This window comes from Cervus canadensis, chromosome 4, assembly GCF_019320065.1.
Source record: "Cervus canadensis isolate Bull #8, Minnesota chromosome 4, ASM1932006v1, whole genome shotgun sequence".
Taxonomy (NCBI): Eukaryota; Metazoa; Chordata; class Mammalia; order Artiodactyla; family Cervidae; genus Cervus; species Cervus canadensis.
In genome coordinates, this window is record NC_057389.1 from 15,105,619 (window position 1) to 15,125,042 (window position 19,424).

The following is a 19,424-nucleotide window of genomic DNA, read 5'->3' on the forward strand; positions in this document are numbered from 1 at the left end:
GAGCAGAAAATTGAAATCAGAGTGTGGTAAGTTATAGGCATGCTTGTCAGATTCCTTGAATGATTCAGTAATTTAAATGGTATAAATGTAAGTGCTCAAGAGGGCTTGGGTAAAAAATGAATGTCATTTGAAAAACAGTAAGGTCAGTCATCAGATCATTCTATAGCACATTTATAATTTGAGGTGTTTCTCTCTTTGTCCCCCTTTTAGCTTGTCAAAATCCCTAAAAATGATCCCCTCAACGAAGTGCATACCTTTAACTTCTATTTGTCAAATGTGGGTAAAGACAACCCTCAGGGCAGCTTTGACTGCATCCAGCAAACTTTCTCCAGGTAAGTGTGTTTCAAGGTATGCTGAAGGGAAAGTAATTTTTCTTTGAGGGTTTTTTTTGTTTCTTAAATTAAACAATAAAACACATAGTAGTCATTCTTTAAATATTTATTGACTTGAATTGCAGAGCTCGCTTATTTATTTGAGAAATAGTGAGCACATACTATGTGGTAGAAATTATATTTGTCACTGTGGGATGCAATCACAAAAAATTTAAGATTCTTGCCTTCGAGGAATTTTTAAGGTATAGATTTTTTACCTATAAAACATGGTTTATTTTATTTTAAATTAAAGACAAGTTTCAGGGGTTTTTAAGTTCTTAATCACTGAATATAAGTAAGAGTACTTTATAGTTACAGGGGTCCTCAACCTCCAGGCCACGACCGGGTACCTCTGGTCAGATCAGCCAGTGGCATTAGATTAGAAATAAAATGCACAATAAGTGTAATGTGCTTGAATCATCACAAAGCCATCCCCACACCCACTCCCAACCCCCACCCTCGGTCTGTGGGAAAACTCTTCACGAAACTGGTCCCTGGTGCCAGACAGCTTAGGGACCACCGTGGTGGTAACCTCAAGGCTCACACTCATGGATAAAAGAGGAAAATACACGTGTCTTATATATGCCCTTCCTCCTTCCCTGTGCAAGGCGTGTTGTAAGATAGATTTTTAAAAATCTTTATTCTGCAGCAGAATGGAAACTAGAAATTAACCCCAGGAGACAGTCCCTTTTGATTTTAAGGGGAAAATAAAGGAGAGAGGAAGACAAGAACACACACCCATAGCCCAGGGTACCCGTGGAACTCTTATCTGCTTAGGTCCTCTGTAAACAATGAGCTGCTTGTTTCACTCTTCTTTGCTGTGGTTGTTTCTGATTAAAGAATGGGCCCCTTGAGTAGGGGGAGTTTGTTCTGCTGTGGATAAAGACAAGTCCTTAGAGCCCCCAGCCCCCTGAGAAACACTGACATTGGCCCAAGGTTCCCCAGGGCTGTCCATCCCTGTATCTCCCCTGTAGCACTTGAAGCCGTGCGTGCGCGCTGTGTGGGGAAGAGGGGAAGAGAGAGCTGTGTTCCCAGTGGGCTCAGGAGGCAGAGACACAAAAAAGACACTGCACTGAAAGCGCTCTGAGTTTCTCCGCCCAATTAAGGCGACTAAATAACTTTTTGCTTTATCTTAACCTGCCATTTTCCCTGAGTATATGTTAATTTTGCTTTCTAAAAATTGCCTTCCCCCAAACTTACTCCTTTTGGTATAAGTTGCATGTGTTCCAGGTTATATAGACTTTTCTGCACTGTTTTACTGTGGTAGCCACTGGCTACCTGTGGCTATTTACATTTCAGATGACAAAAGTGAAATAAAAGTTAGTCCTTCACTCATACTAACCACATATTACAGGCTAAATAACCACATGGCTAATGGCTCTCATGGTGGACAGCACATACACAGAACGTTTGAAATTGCAGAAAGGTCTGCGGATCAGGACTGTGTTAGATTATAGCATCCCCAAGTAAAAGGGTCCTTGGTGACTGTGTACTTCCACCCTGTCACTTCAGAGGTGACTTATCCATGTTACATAGCTGGTTAGTTAGTGACTGGGCTGAATGAGAACTGAGTTCTCCTAACTCCCACCCCAGCATTCTTTACAGACCACAGGGCACACCAGTTTCTAATTGTGCCATCACCTTTAATACTTGTCTTCAGCAAATTATTTTTTTCTAGAGAACATTTCAACATCAAATTGAACTGTGTCCAAAATTAGAATTTCACTGAGGAACTTAGTTCCCTCTTCAAAACCAGGCCTGTCATCATAGGTAATATGGTTTCTCCCTAACCTCATAAATACCCTGTGTGTTTATTTCTACCTTGCTTGTTTGGAGAAGGATTTAAGGTCACTTTACAAAACTATCCATGATGGGCCAAACAGAAAAGAAACTGTTACTGTGAGAAAATTGTCACAACTCCATTAGTATGATCCAAGTGTGGTAAGAATATACATTGAAATTTGCCATTATAAAAACAAGCACTCAAACTTTCAGTTCACAGCCTGGCAAGGATAACTTTGCATGATCTGGCTGCACCTTTTGTATTCAATTTGATTTTTGTTTTCCATGGATCTTGTCTCTCCTACAGCTGTGCAAGTTCTTCAAGGGCAGGGGTTCTCTTATACCCATTTCCCCGTCTTAAAAGGGTTGGCTGACTCCACAAATAGATCTTCCAAGAATACATATTAACTAGTCTCCTTTCTTATCTTTCTTTTAAAATCTCCTTGGGCCTTACTTTTCTTATATGTAAGATGCAAGAACTCTCCCAGTCAAAAATTACCTTTTAAAAATTTCTTAACTCTGCCCATTCAGTGTCCTAGTGAAAATATATAATACAGCTCTATCAGTAATGCGTATTCAAGTGTGGAAAACAGCAAGCTAGGCTAGAGAAAGACTATAGGAACATTTGTACACATGTGTCACAGTATTTCAACTTTTAAGGCAACTGAGTTCAAAAGGGATGAGTAGAGAATGTGGGGAATGTCTTCTTGCCCACAGTGTTGACAGCCCTATTCTGTTTTCATGTAAACATCTGTTTCTTGACCTTGGATGGTGTAAACTGTAATTTCATCATGATTGGCAATAGGTTCAGCTTATTCTCACTATGGAAATTGCTTAGTAATTAATAAGGGGAGATGCTGAAATTCAAGCTTCCTGCCACCAGACCTTTATACTGCAGTCTTCTCTATTGCAATCTTTTCTTCCTTCTCATCCTCTCTCTTTTCCCCACTTCCTTACCCTCCTTTCATTGGTTTTTCAGCTCAAGTCGGCCTCATTAAAAAAGAAAATAAAAACAAAAAACCCACCTTCCTTGCATTTTGGGGCCCAAAGTCTAGTTGTCCCCACCATTCCACTGGATTATGCTCCCCAAAGCGAGCCTTTACCTCCTTGCCCATGAACCCAGCGGCTGCTTATTGATTATTCTGGACTTGGTGCCGGCATTTCACCCTGTGGACCACCCTGATTCTTCAAGCATATTCCCATGACTTCCATGACACACTGCTCTTCTGATGCCCCTCCACCTCTCTGGCTGTACCTTTGCAGTCTCTCGTGGTCTTCTTTTCATCTTCCTATTGATTATTTTAAATATTAGTGCTATTCACAGTCCATTCCCTCCTGAGACTGCTCCTTACTTCAAGTCACCATGTCCTGCACTGAACTTATTTTTCTCTCTCCCAGTATTCCAGTAACACCCAGTAACCTGGGCACACTCTTGAACACCCCCACTCCACCCCACCCACCCCCCGTGGCTAATCACTGACTAAATCCCGCCAATGCTGCCTCCTGCCTCTCTGAAATCTATTTACTGTTCTGCATTCACACTGCCCTTACCCTGGCTCAAGCCATCTCTTCTTGTCTATAATCCTTCAGTAGCCTCCTGACTGGTTTCCAGCTTTCACAAGAGTGCCCCCTTCCTTTCAATCTGTTGTTCATCCTGATCGACTTTTCTACAGTATAAATGAGATGTTTTCTCTCCCTTGTTTTCAGTCTCCTATTGGGATAAAGTCCAAAATCCATACTGTGACCTCCAGAGCCCTGTGTCATGTACTTCTTGTACCTTTTTCAGTCTCGTCTCGTTAATTATCCTTGCCACCTCTCTTTGGTCAAACTGAAAACCTTCTCCTAGCTTCCCCTAGGAGAGGTGGCACACGTTGGTTATCCCTCTAGAACACTTCTGTCCCCACCTTTCTCTAGTCATCCCTCTAGATCAGCTTGGGCACCACTTCCTTTAGGAAGCCTTCGCCTTGTGCACAAGTCCACGTGAAGTACCTTCCTGGGGGTCCCTGCCCCCTGTCATTTGTCACTCTGCCTCCTAATTTCCAGTGTGTTCATCCTTGTCACTCATTAGAGAACTCCTCAAAGGAGGGACCACTTCTGTCAGTCTTGGTCATAGCCTGTGTACCTCACACACTGCCTAGCATGCAGTCTCTGTCCAATAAATATTCATGAGATGAATGAACTGATTTTTTAAAAATAGAATTTGTATAGACAGTTATTAGCAATTTACAAAAATTTTGTCAACCCTTATTTCGTAGCATCATAACAAAGCTACTTCCAGTTTAGAAATAGAATATCAGGGCTATAGTGACATTTTCATTATTTCTATATTCTAGTCTAAGGCCATAGTAATTTCTTTTTAAAATACTAGCATAACTGTTACCATGATCCCCTAATACAGCATGATACTTTGAATACAGAGCTGTCTTCCTGGCCAGCATTAGTATTTGTGATTATTTAACCAAAAGGTTTCTTTTTTTAAAGTATTTCTGCAAAAATCTGTTGTCTGGTTTTTTTTTTCTTTCATATTTGCTATATCAACAGATTATCTTACAGACATTTAACAACATAAAAAATAAATGTAAATACAAAGTTACAAATGTTTAGGTTATTTTGGTGAATAGTAACAAACTATGATATTTGGCAGTATTCTTGCCTTGAAATTAATCTTATTAAAAATAAAAGGAATTATTATGGTGGATCTGTTTCAGCTAGTCAGTGCTGAAGCATACACATTATGGTTCCATTAAAAGTAAGCTTTTAACATTGCTCACATCAGTAGTAGATAATACTTTCACAAATGAAAGTAGAACTTCAGTGCCCATCAGGACCCTGGTCTTCACTCCAGATACTGTTTTGTTTCATTTTGTTTTTTTCCAAAATTTCATAGATTTAGTCTCTGAAAGTTCATGTCACCCATTCTATCCAGGAAAGAAAAAAAACAAAAACAAAAAAAAAAACATGATATGAAATGAAGAAAAGAAACTTAAAAGTTTAATAAGCTTTACATTTTAAAATGATTAATATTAGTTATTTTGAATTTTAAAGTTATTATTAAAGCTGCTGATTATAGGATTATACAATTCCTGCTTGCCTTTATTGTGCAAAATGTGGGACATCTCTAACAAGCCACCATCTTACCTGACAGCTCTGGAGCCTCCCAGCTCAATTGCCTGGGATTTATACAAGATAAAATTACAGTGTGTGCAACAAATGACTCGTATCAGATGACCCGAGAAAGAATGACCCAGGCAGAGGAGGAGTCCCGCAACCGAAGCACAAAAGTTATCAAACCCGGTGGACCGTATGTAGGTTGGTATAGATATATTTCTCCTTCTCGCTGATCGATTGGAATAATTCAAGATCACTATAGGTAAATATTGGTAATATTAACTTAATGAAAACACAGAAATTAGTACTGAGAATATTTTGAAAAACATGGTCAAAAGTCATTTGTCCTCTTCATACTGCTGATGGAATAGATGGAAGTTTTACTTCTTTTATAAATCCCAAATCTTCTATTGGCTATTTATTATTGCTTTACAATACTGGGGATCTGGTCAAGTTACTTAATTATGTGAGATTGTGATAGTGGTACCGCTGTGTTTGTCACTGGATGATGTAATTTCAGTGGTGGACAGTATGGTTCTTATTTTGCACTTGTGTGGAGTGATTTTTTTGTAGTAAATTCTATTAGTAGAACTTAAGAGTTTTCTATTAGAGTCAAAGGATCTTTGCACAGGAATTTTTATTACAAAAGTATAAAATGTGTTTATAATAAAGCATTAGTTAGTATAATACTTCTTTGGTACCTCAGTTGTGATTATCATCTCAATTATGAATCCTCATCTCTTCATTAATTAAGAGACTGCCCCACTCCTATCATTTTTATCATCAGCTCACTCAAGTATCCCTCAGGTCAAAGGGAAGACCAGACCAGCCTACTGAGTCTCTCCTTTACGAGACTATTAACAATAGTAATAGAATTACCCAGAGTGAGGATAAGCTCTACGAGGCCTTGGCTAGTTTAATAACACAAGTCACTGTATGGTAAATGATGAAAGGATAATCGTTTGAAAACATAAATGCTCACAAAAAGTCTCTTGAATAACCAAATCCCTTAATCAACATCTTTCTACGGTTTGGTATAATTCTACTTCTGTATTTGCCCATTGCTGCCCCAGTTAGAATGCATTCAGCTTTGAGAAGCTCCACTAGTATCTGTAATAAGTATTTCTTTGGAACAGAGCCAGTGCTCCTGGGACTTGGTGCTTAGCTTAGATACATTTAGTTTGGTTTAACAACAATTCATGGCTTCCCCAGGTATTTGTACCCACAGGGCCCAGTTCCCTGCCCAGTAAGTTACAAGCAATGAGATTTTTCATCTTCTCTTTCCTACCTGATAAGGTAACAACTTCCAACCTCCTTTCTTTTTTCTCACAAGTAACCTAATTAACTTTAGTAAGCTAAATCTTGTTGTTTCTAAAATGTGCAGGATCTGCTACACTTAAATTTAAGTGCAAGCTATGAATTTACTGCCCCTATTGCTTTGAGAGTGTTTTTTAACTCTGTCCAACACTACCAATTTATAAAACATGAGGTAAACTGGTGTATTTAACAAAGGAATAGAAGACTGAAGCCATCAGAATGATTATTTTTTCTTCCCAGGATAACTAGTTGAAAACCTTCACCTTGATTTACTCTAAAACTTGAAAATTGGCAGTGATCACTGTACTTTTCCAGTGAAAGATCCTTGGGTGTACCCTGTGTTCATGTGTTTTTGTTTGTTTTGTAGGGTTGGTACAGTTCATTCACAGCTTACACAACAGACTTTTCAACACCCAGAATCACCCAGACCATGCTTGCCCCAGTGGTATGGGACTTTTGAAACTTGCAGGTTTCTTATTGGCACTACCAATAATTTATATACATTTTTTAGAGTGACCACATGGAATTTGAGGTTATCTAAACTTCTGAACGGGATTTCATCTCTGCCCTGTGAAGATGAGAACACATACGTCCCCCCGGCGGTGATCTCTGCCAACCCAGTGCTCTGTTAGCCTTCTCCTCAGCGCCCTGGGCTACCCCATCACAGCACAGTCTTCTCTGGTCTTCAGTCTTGTCATTAACCTCCTCAGCCCTTCATTCTCTGGGTCAAATAACCCCGGCTCCTTTTAACTTTTCTTAATATGGCCTGCATCCCAACCCTTTAATTATTCTTATTGCTCTCCTCTGGACTGCTTCCAGTCCTTCACCTCAGAACTCAAAACTGCACACGCTACCCTTAAGAAAAGACTGATCCAGAAAAAATGACTGATCAGTTCTTTGTACAGTAGAGCAGAAGACTCCAGCTTGGCTATGCTGTATTTGTTTTATTATGGCGTGTTTTCATCTTTTTCTTTTAATTCTATCCAGTACCAGGCCCTTAGCATGTGCCTTTCCTTCCAGGCAGCGTGGTTTGTATCCTCCTGCTTTTTCCAGTATCTCAAAACTGACTCACTCAGCTCTTTAAAATGCTTGTCCGTCACCCTTCAGTACTAACATTACTCAGCACTTAATGAGTGCTTCTGATGCACAAGGGACTGGTTAGCACTGTACACGTAGTCATCTAAAGCTCACAGTCACCCTGTGAGGTGGGTAATCATTGCCTCTCCATTTCACATATGAAGCTGTTGGTATCAGCAAACAGCAAAAACCAGGAGTTTGGCCTCATTAACAAGTTGCGGTTTTTTCCATAAGACAATAGGAGATAACCTCTTTAGTTCATAATTGAATTTGTCTTATGAGATGATAACAGAAGTTGACCTCTGCCAGCTCAGAAGCCCCTGTAGAACAAGGTTTGTTTTAATAGTGTCAGCCGGGTAGAAGACAAATAGAAATAACGCTGGTGTCACTGTGGGTTGTGATGGCATCATGCCAGGCCTCTGACAGTTGACTTAGGGCACAAGCCCAGCTTCAGGAAAGGAAGGCTGAGTTCCTAGGGTTCAGCTGGCCTCGGCAACCAGGAACATGAGCTTCTATGACCCTCCAATGGGTTGGAGAGAAAAAAGAAAAGTCTATTTGCCTAGAAAGGAACAGGAGAAACTTTAACCTAGAAAACATGGTTATCATGTCATCAGTAATATGTCCAGTTGTAGTCATGCCATTTATATCAATGATGAGCACTGTTGTATTGTTATGATCCTTCCCCTTTGTTTAAAACAAAACACTTATTACCTCTCTTTTACCTGGATTTTATGTCGGCTCACTGACTCCTATCTAAATTCTGGAAATTTATTGAATCATAAATTTGTAAGCATGCTGTTTATTTAGGAATATTAAATAACCCAACCAATGTAATTTCTAAGATCCTTTTTCCAGTCTTTCCAACTTCTGCCCCCATCCTCCTTGTTTTTGATGTTAGTACCGGTTTGAGTGACCTTGGACAAAATCATTTAACATGGAGACCTTAATTTTCTCAAATACTAAATAAAGGGTTTTGAACTTAGGTTAGCGTTTAAGGTCCTTTGTCATTCCAGCATTCTGTGACTGATGTTTACTTATGTTTTAATAGTAAACCTTTTGAAGAAGTGATCCCAAATGCTAAGTAGTGGAAATGGTTTCCACGGCAGAAGATTATGTATTTAACCATGACAGTGTCACACCACTGTCAAGGTCCTGCCAGTGTTTTTATTAAAGCCTCAGGTCAGTGTTGCCAGGGTTTCTGGTTAGGTTCCACAGAACAGAAAAACAACTGCAGAAGACAGCTGCCATCCCTGCTCTCCTTCCTGCGGTCTGTTTTAACACCTTCCTTTCAGATTGTTTACTCAAAGTCATTAAAGGGATAAGTACTATCACCAGCGTATTAAATGGAGAAGCTCAAAGTGGACTCCTTGTTAGGAAACAAAATGGTTCAGATTTAGTCCCAGATTACCCAACTCTGTCGGACCTGCTGCTGCTGTTTATATAAGGAGCCCAGGGAATTGATTAGCAGTTGGGTTTGGGAAGAGAATTAGTTTCTCCCTTGGGCTTTATTAAAAGGGCTTTTCTGAGGCAAATGTAAGAAAATAAAAATAAAGCCTTTCTTCTGCCCACTTTGAACCTGACCTTTTCCTGCTCTATTTTATTTTTATTTTTTTTTCTTTTTTAACTTCAGCATCTCAATTCTATAACTGCTTACATACAATACTGATGTTTTCTTCATCTGTAGCCTGTCTTCCCTCAAATCAGAGGACTTCTTCCTGGTTGAATTGGCACAAATTGATGGGGAGGCGGGGAACCAGTGACTTTTGTGTAAAACCCATGACCCAGTGTGGCTCCATTCTTCTTTCATCATTTGAAAGAAATGGGTTACCCTGCAACTGGCTATTTAAAATGAGGTAAAGGTGAAGTGGGTGTTCTAAGCGTAGGAGACTCACGGACTATGATAGTCTAGCATCCCATCCCAGCTGAGACTCCAAGGCAGTCGTATCCCTAACCAGATCCTAATTTCTTGCCAGACATCATACTTAGACTCCTCTTAAGGGCAGAGTGAGCCTGCCTCATTTGGCTGCCCTCTGTCCATGCCAGGGAGGGTGGGGTGAACTCAGGAGACCTTGGGGGCTCTCCTGAGACCGGGAACCAGGGGTTGGTCAGACCTACAGAAGAGGTCGGGCAGCCTGCGACACAGTGATAGTCCTGTTTTTGTTTTTATTTGTATTTACCTTCCTTGCCGGCCTGAATTCATTCTAAATCACCAGTCATGGTATGTGTGAGTTAGCTAAAAACCATTCTCTGCCCTCCCCCTCCCCAGAGAGTGTGGGAAAGGGATCCACAGTCAGCTTGGTTTGGGGAAGTGGAAGTTCAGCAGGTTTCAAGGGGGAGGGGAGTGTGGAATTTATATCATTTCCTAAACTTTCATGACCTTTATTCTTTCTTTCCACAAATTCCTATTAAAATTTCAAGGAATAGTGCTATTTGCTAAGACTGTTGCAACTGAGAAGTGGTGGATTGGAAGGTTTGCAGTTGCCATATTAGATATTTCAATGTATCTGCAGACGCTGGCAGCCTGGTCATGTGGGAAAACACAGGACAGGCCCCCTCGGTTCTGCTCTCCTGCCATCTGCTTGTTCTCTTGCTGTCGTTCACTGTGATACTCTGCTGGTCAGTTCACTTTGTGAGCCATCAAAATCTGATTGACAAAGCAGCCATAGCTTTGTCTACAGGCAGCTGGCAGCCCAACATGAATCAAGAACAGACATTGGGCATTTGTTCATAAAACCTTTTCAATAAAAGAAGTACAAGTAGGAAACCTTGGGTATTAATCACAGAAACTTCCAAATACTAAATGAGCACTGTACTCTTTGAGCTTATCCCATTGAAACTCTACTTCTCTCATCTGTGAAATGGGACCAAGGCCTACCTCATCAGGTTAACTGTGACACTATATTATATGTCTTAGCACAGTGCCCCACCCTCGTCCTGAAATTGGTGCAAGGTAAATATTAGTTCCCTTCACATCTGACACTGATCTAACAATCTCTGAAGAAAAATACAGAAAACAGATCTAAATCCACCTCTAAAACTCTAATTGTACCTTAATTTAATAGCTTCTCTTATCACTGGGCTGCTGCTGCTGCTGCTGCTAAGTTGCTTCAGTCGTGTCCGACTTCCCAACCCCATGGACTGTGCAGCCCCCCAGGCTCCTCCGTCCATGGGATTTTCCAGGCAAGAACACTGGAGTGGGGTGCCATTGCCTTCTCCTTATCACTGGGCAGTGCCCCTTTAATGTTGGTTCCTTTGTTGGTCAGTATTTTGATCTGATATTTACAATTGGTTATGTCCAGATTATAAAGAAATGTAAGAGCCAATGAGATCGTTCTTTCTCCATTAGGTAGGATTACATCCAATAAACAGCCCCTTTGGCCAGGCCTTGAGGACGCAGCATGGCCAGGACTCCTGTTCAGTGACGTGCCTGCCCCACAAAGCTCACAGCACAGCAGAGACTGCCCTCACTCCCCGGCGTCTCTAACTGCTAGTGTTGTGCCTGGTGCGGCTGCTCCACGTTGTGTCCTTACCGGTTCTTCCTTCTCCTTAACCCAAGGGCACAGAGTTGGAAGCTTTTGTAATGAACTCTGAGATTTCACCTCAGAAATCGTAAAGTGAGGGTCAGTCCAGTTTCATTTTCATTTCTGTTTCTTCTGCAAGGAATGGTCACCAGCTATTGTCAGTGACCAGCCACATCCTGATGGCTTCACCCACACATAGAATCCACATAGCCCACAGTATTTTCTAGAAGCAGCCGCTTGCCAAACACTTGTCACTGTCAAGTTTAAGCAAACAGTGAGTTGATTGTGTGCATAGCGCTGGCCTGTGCAGACCTGGGGTGAGGGCCTCCTCTTACCGCTTCCACTCCTCTAACCACCTGGGTAGTCTCAGCACCACAGAGGAGGGATCTCATTGTCTGGCCTGCTGAGACTGAGTGGGTTGGTTGGTGGGTTTTGTTTGTTTTTTGACTCAGAGTTTGTTGTGGTCTGTTGAAAAGCAATATCACTCGTGAATACACTGGTGAAGGTTGACCCCAAATTATGACTGCCTCTCCTCTTCGTGGCTTCTGAATCTGTGAAATTAAGCTAATGACTGAGCTCAGTTGAGAGTATGTCGTTAGTGAGACAGATATTTTCCACATTTAACATGTTCATTGTATTCATAACTGTCAAAGAAACAACATACAATATGTAGGTTTGAGTTCTGTAAGTAGCACAGGTGAGCGTGGAAATTATTTCCACCTAATATCAAATGCCTACAGCCTTAAAATGTCCAGTGTGTCACTAGTTATTATCCATGTGTAGCTAAGTGGCCAAAATGTTTCTATAAGTTTTATTTATTCCAGTGAATGATTCTATCAGAAAATTCCAAGTCCATATTTTAGGCCATTTATTCAGAATGCTTTCAGTTCGCATATCTTTCTATAAAACAAAAGCTGAAATATGAAGTCTTCCAGAAATGAAAAGGTACCTAAATCAGAGTTGTGGAAATTGAGATGCTCATGATATTACTACCCGCAAATGTGTTAACAATGTCATTTCTGCTGGACTTTAGGGAAAAGAGTGCAAATTCGGAAAGCTCCTCAAGCTGTTTCAGATGCAGTGCCTGAGAGGAAAAGGTCAACACCCATGAACCCTGCAAATACGATTCGCAAGACACACGGCAGCAACAGTGTCTCTCAACGGCCGTATCGGGACAGGGTGATTCACTTGCTGGCACTGAAGGCCTATAAGAAACCTGAGCTGCTGGCCCGGCTGCAGAAAGACGGTGTCAATCAGAAAGACAAGAACTCCCTCGGAGCCGTTCTGCAGCAGGTGGGGAGGGCCGGAGAGAGCTTGGTCTGCCCGCCGTCGTGCTGGGGAGTTCATTTAAGAAGGCTGGTTATTGTTGTTATCATTGCTACTGAGTTAGAGAAATTTCAGGATCGTTTTGGTCAATGGTATATGAACATTAACTTAAATTCATCTTGGTTTAAACATTTAATGAAAAACTAACTGAAATGTGGAAAGTTACACTAGGTTTTATAAGTTAGAGGCTTCTGAATGATTAAAAAAAGTTTCAAGTCATTATCTTCATTTTGGATTAAACAAATTTTGCTTGAAAGTCCATTAAAAAAAAAAGAAGTTTTTGCCGTCTGCTTTTAGTACTGAATGTACTAAACTGTTGTCATAATTTTTACTGGTTTCTGTAGATGAAGTTATACAGTGTGTTTTATTGGTCTTTGGTTGGTATAAGCTAGAATATTTTTACCCTCTAAATAATTTTGAATGTCCTACCCTGCATGCTCTTTCTGTCTGTAATACTCTGCCTTTTTCTACCATTGGATATGCTGAAATCAGTCACCTATCTTCATTAAAGGATATGAATGTGTTAAGTATTAGCTCTGATCAGTTACCATAAAATAACAAGCTTACGTATAAATGTAGGTCATTACTTTTGTTAAATAGTAACTTCAGGCTGTAACTTCAGGCTGAAACAACAGTTCTTCAGGCTGTAACTTCCTGTATTTTTCAGAATGACTTTGGGTCACAAATGTTGGTTAGCATTCAAATTCACTATAAATCACAGTCTGCTTTCTTTTTTTCTAAAGCAGTAACATTTTTTAAAGTTCTTAAATTTCATCTTTAAAAAATAAACCCTCAGGTTTCCATCTATTATTCAAGGAATAACATTTTTAAGTCTACTTTTTTCATCTATTTTCTCTTATATTCATGTCATGATACTAAATGTCATGAAAGAGTAAAATCATAGTCTTCAGTTCTGGGTTAACCAGTCCCCAAGATATATTGAGCAATCTCAACCATCTTATAAGTCATTTGAGTGCTTTTTGAAAACACTTAATTTAAGTCCATCTGTCGCATAGCAGTTTTAAGAGCTCAAGAGACAGAATGAAAGAATGAATGAGGATGAAGGTATAGTTACGTGTGTTCAGTTTTTTATTTGGAGAAGGAGGGAGGTTCATGTTATAAGTCACCAAATAATTTGTGACTGAACTACAGAACGGTTGTAAATTACCTCCTAGGTTAGAGGATGAGAGGGCAAAAAGATGGCAGAGACAGTTCACACAGAGGCTGCTATTGATGTGTGTCAGTGGTCTTGTGATCATGCTTATGGATATGATTTTTAAATGTAGGTGTACTTCCTGAGCAAGTGAGACATGAGTGCCATTACTGCTGACTATGATAGAATCTAGAGCATAGTCTCATCCTAGCTGCAGATTAGAATCCCTTAGGGAGCTTTTTTAAAAATGCCAGTTCCTGGACTTTGCCCCAGAGCAACAAAATGGGGCAACTGAATGGATATTGAGCCACTGATTAAGATGGGGAGCGAAGGAAAAGGAACACCTGTATGCAGAGGAATCAGGAATCCTGTCTTACATGCCCTCTCTTTGGAAGATGTCTGTTAGACATACCCAAATGGAGATGGATATTCAGTAGGTAGTTACATGTAAGGTTCTGGGCCAGAGGGCAGTTGAAGCTAGAGTTATAAATTAGGACCTAGCAGAATGTAGATTGTAAGATCGTTGTATTTATTTCACTTTGAGAAATCTGGTTGTATCTCATTTTAATTTATTTTTAAATTTTAAGAGAAACCTATTTTCTACTGTATATCAACATTGTTAGTATTCAGCTGAGCTGTGAGAAAAGCATAAAGTATCTATTATAATTTATAGCACTTGTAAAAGACACAGAAGGAAGTAAAGTTATTAAAAAAGATCATTCCAATAGAAAAATAAAAGAATACCTCTCTGCCAACCTTGGAAATGACTCGGTTCAGCCCCTGAATCCATACTTTTATGTTGTTAATGGAGCCTGGGCCTGGACACACAAGGAACTGTAGTTAAGGGATAAGAAGAGATTACACTTGCAAATAAGCTGGCTGACTAATAACAGTAATTTGGGGGTTGTTTTGGTTTCTGTTTCCATTTATTGGGTTTTGGGGAATTTCAAGGACTTTGAAAAAGTGGTTCTTCAGGAGAACTGGCAGCTATAAGGAGCAAGCTTAGCAAGCCAAGAAGATGGCACACAAGATCATCAGAACTGATACTATTTATGAAGATAATTTCTGTTGATTACTGAAGGGAAAGTTTTGTAAACCAGCATATGGGCACTGTTTGATTTCTACTTAATACAAGTAGTCAAGGACTTGTATGGTGACTCAAAAGTAATGGAGTTAATGTTGTATGGTTGCTAAGTCCTAAGTCTTTTGCAACCCCACAGACTATAGCCTGCCAGGCTCCTCTGTCCATGGGATTTCCAGGCAAGAATTCTGGAGTGGGTTGCCATTCCCTTCTCCCGGGGATTTTTCCAACCTAGGGATGAAACTGCATCTCCTGCATTGGCAGGTGGATTCTTTACCACTGAGCCACCTGGAAAGCCCCAATGGAGTTATAGCCAGAAGTAAATAATGAAGTTGTTAAGAAAACTGTTTTGGATTCCTTTGACTAGGAAAAAAAAATTATTTAAAAAAAAAACCTTCCTCCCACTTTTGCATAATGGTATAATTACTATTTAACAAAAACAGTAGCCATCCAGGAAAAAAACAAAATTTAAATATGCATATAAAGTTTTATTTAATTACCCAAATGAAGTCAAATAGTATTTATTGAGATCTGGTATATGCAAAGCTAGCAGTCCCTTTGGAGCCATTTGGTATAGTTATTTTCAGTATAAATCCAAAAGATTGCCTTAGGCTAGGAAATCGCAAAAAGATCTCATGTTCTGTTTTCACACCATGTTCCAGGTAGCCAATCTGAATCCTAAGGACCTCTCATACACCTTAAAGGATTATGTTTTTAAAGAGCTTCAAAGAGACTGGCCTGGATACAATGAAATAGACAGACGGTCATTAGAGTCAGTGCTCTCAAGGTAAGTTCTTTTTTTTTTTTTTTTCCCTGCCTTTAAAAATGATGCAAATAAGTAATTATTTTAGTCATTGTTAGTTTAGGGTTGAGATGGAAAAAAAGAAGCAAGGGTAGGCTTTCTATCATGAGCATTTGAAAACTATCTCCCTAACTGGGACATGTGTGTGCTTTACAGAAAATTAAACCCATCTCAGAATGCTGCCAGCACCAGCCGTTCAGAATCTCCTGTATGTTCTAGTAGAGACACTGCATCTTCTCCTCAGGTATTGCATAAACTTATATAATCATAGCCCTGAAATGGACTTTAGGTACCATTTTTTTCAGGTTGTCTGATTTACACGTAAGAGAAATGAGACCCAGAAAAGCTACCCTACCCAAAGTCACATAGCTAGTTGTGACTAGCTCAGACAGAGCTCACTCTCGAATTCAGATCCCAGCTCCCAAACCAGAACTCTTCGCCACTATATAGCACTACTTGTCATCAAGGTACTTAATGTCTACCTTGCTATTTGGTTCTTAAAGTTTACATTTTGAGATTATCTACTTGTCCATTTAATCACTAACTAGAAGACAATATTTATTCAGTCCCATACCCAGTCTTAGATTATAGAGAAAATTGAATATATTTAAATTTATCTGAAGCATATTCTAGCAAAATATTCCCAGGGAAAAATGTTTTTAAAACAAGCAAATAAAAAGTTCTGCCATTTCCATATATGTTTTCTTAAAGCACTTTTTGACTAGATCCCAATCAGACTATTCCAGTTAGACTCCATTCAAGCTTAGAGTTTCCCCCAAAAGATTCAGTTGGAAGAAGGTGTGGAGATCCTGAGCAGCGTAAGAGTTCAAGCCCGCCTGCTTCTCAGACCACCTTGAACCCACTCAGGTCTCTGGGACTAGAGGTGAGACCAGCCTGTCTCCCCCAGTGCTGCAGACAGTGCTCCTGTCCCTGGACCCCCTCCCCAGGCTTAGGGAGATGGGACAGATGTGCGGATCAACTCTCTACTTCCCTTTTCATTTTAAACACTGTTATTGTTGTTGCTGGATTAGGCTGATATTAGCATGATTTTTTTTTTGTAATTTTTTGAAACAGAAATTCCATATTATTTTTATGGACCAGTTGTTAAGATTTGTCTTCTAATCCAGTGAAGAGATATGTTTAAGAGGGGGGGCCGGGGAGGAAGTGGATAGTATTTCAGCAATGATAGAGATTTATAGAGAAACTATTTTGAAGGTGCTGGTTGTTCCCATCTTAAGACGGGGGAAATAATAAGTAACAGCCAAAATACTCATAACTGGAGCATCTTAGCACATTCAAAGAGATCAAGTAAGTGTAGGCTTGTTGCCCAGTTCCTACCCCTGTTGATTCTGACAACCAATAACGGTTGGTTATATTCAGAGGAGGTTCTCACTGAATATAAGTAGGTCAGCCATGGCCAGCAGGAGGAGGAGGCCACCTCTATTTAATACACTTCCTGAGTGATATAACCCACATAAATTGGCCTAGTCTCTCAAGTGGAGAAGGAAATGGCAACCCACTCCAGTACTCTTGCCTGGAAAATCCCAGGACGGAGGAGCCTGGTAGGCTACAGTCCACGGGGTCTCGAAGAGTCGGACACGACTGAGCAACTTCACTTTCACTTTTCATTCTCATGCATTGGAGAAGGAAATGGCAATCCACTCCAGTATTCTTGCCTGGAGAATCCCAGGGAGAGAGGAGTCTGGTGGGCTGCCGTCTATGGGGTCACATAGGGTTGGACACGACTGAAGCGACTTAGCAGCAGCAGCAGCAGCAGTCTCTCAAGGAACTGAGGGTGGGGTTGCATGATCAGAAAGTATAATCTGATTTATTTCTTCAAGAAACATGTTAGGGGGCCTTCCCTGGTGTTCCAGTGCTAAGTCTCCATGCTCCCAATGCAAGGGGTCCAGGTTTGATCGCTAGTCAGGGAACTAGATCCCACATGCCCCAACTAAGACCTAGTGCAGCCAAAAAAATGAATATATTAAAAAAAAAAAAAAAAAAAGAACCATATTTTCCAGATTCTGGTTTTTTTACACTAGACATGAAAACTTATTATAGGTTGTGGCTTAAGCTCAGAATAGTTAACACGATGCTGGTGATAAATTTAAATTGGTTATAAATTTAAGTATGAATAAAATTACTCAGTTCATATGGTAACGAGTGACATATGTATTACATTTTAGTGCAAATTGGCTCATTTACTTTTTTTTCTTCTCTGTTCCCCCTCACCACCACCACTAGAAACGGCTTTTGGATTCAGATTTCATTGATCCTTTAATGAATAAAAAGGCTCGAATATCTCACCTGACAAATAGAGTGCCGCCAACATTAAATGGCCATTTGAATCCCACCAGTGAAAAATCCGCTGCAGGCCTCCCGCCGCCCCCTGCAGCCGCTGCCATCCCTACTCCTCCACCGCTGCCTTCAACCCACCTGCCTGTCTCCAACCCGCCTCAGACTGTAAATTCTAACTCCAATTCCCCTAGCACTCCAGAAGGCCGGGGAACTCAAGACCTACCTGTTGACAGTTTTAGTCAAGATGGTAGTATCTATGAGGACCAGCAAGACAAATATACCTCTAGGACTTCTCTGGAAACCTTACCCCCTGGTTCAGTTCTACTAAAGTGTCCAAAGCCTATGGAAGAAAACCATTCGTCTCACAAAAAGTCCAAGAAGAAGTCTAAAAAACACAAGGAAAAGGACCAAATAAAAAATCACGACGTTGAGATGATTGAGGAAAAGGAAGAGGACCTTAAAAGAGAAGAGGAAATTGCCAAGCTGAACGACTCCAATCCGGATTCCAATGAAGGTATTTTGCATTTGTAAAAACCCAACTCAGTGGGTTAAATGAACAGGAAGAGGGGGCTATGCTGAGTGTGAGAGGGTGCTGTTTAGAATTAGTAATGCTTTTTTTATCAAATGACCTGCTGTTTAGTTATTAATCTTAGTATTGTCCTTTGGAGCAAGTTTCTTTCTCTTCCATTTTACAGTAGTCACTTTCTGTCTCTTCTTAGCCAACTATTAGCCGTGGTTTTCTGTATTTGTTAATAAGATGGTGACATCTGAAAATGGCCTTTGGTCCTCCAGGGACCCCCTTTGAGAAGGAGGTGGACTCTGTTGCTCTTTTCCAGAGCTGTCACAGTGTTGTGCAACCTCAACATGACCTATTATATGCCATTCTTGAACTGATTTAACCAGACACACAATTAGCAATAAAAATACTCATTTCCTTCTTTGCCAAAAAAACAGGGTCAACCCTGCTTTAATTAATAATAGCACAGGGGAAATGTCAAATTCTTTATAAAACAGATGAGGTAAAATTACATATGCAGATCTGTAGCATCATCTTCATTCAGAGTGAAAGCAATTTGTCTTGTGCAAGGCTGTTGGTGACTAGCTTGATAGATTTGGGGGTTTTGGGGTTTTTTTTTCCTTTTTTTTCCCCACCCTAATTTTTTTTTTTTCCCACCCTAATTTTGAGAATATTGTTTGAGTAAACTAACATCAGTTGTTATTAATAAATTTAACCATTTCAAGTTTCTGGAAGCTTTAAAAGTCAAATATCTAGAGACCAAAGAAGCCTAATGCTTTATTTCTGAAGAACAGCTAGTCGGTAGAAAGACTGCTTATCTAAGGTGTAGCGATCTTTAAAACCTAACGACACAATTAGATTTCTCTTACTCCGTATATTTAAAATGTAATGTCTCACATACCAGCATAGAAAAGATCCATGCTTATCATTTAGGACTACTACTAGTTTTAAACCCAGCATAACTAAGGTAAAATTCCCCAGAAAATTACAACTTTAGAAAATGTCCTTCAGTGATTAGACTTTAAGGAATTTTATCTTTATGTGATTCATCCATAATACTGAAAGCATATG

At 40.0% G+C, this 19,424-nt stretch overlaps 1 protein-coding gene across 1 annotated transcript in view; it reads left to right on the forward strand.

Annotated features, from left to right (window-relative positions):
- The window catches only part of ELL2 (elongation factor for RNA polymerase II 2), a 70,009-nt gene that overhangs the window by 41,646 nt on the left and 8,939 nt on the right, over positions 1 to 19,424 (forward strand). Inside the window, exons 3-8 of the mRNA XM_043464609.1 lie at positions 211 to 332; positions 5,299 to 5,462; positions 12,210 to 12,469; positions 15,399 to 15,523; positions 15,695 to 15,782; positions 17,783 to 18,350. Of these exons, the coding sequence (XP_043320544.1) occupies positions 211 to 332; positions 5,299 to 5,462; positions 12,210 to 12,469; positions 15,399 to 15,523; positions 15,695 to 15,782; positions 17,783 to 18,350 (1,327 nt within the window). The remainder of the gene's footprint in view (positions 1 to 210; positions 333 to 5,298; positions 5,463 to 12,209; positions 12,470 to 15,398; positions 15,524 to 15,694; positions 15,783 to 17,782; positions 18,351 to 19,424) is intronic.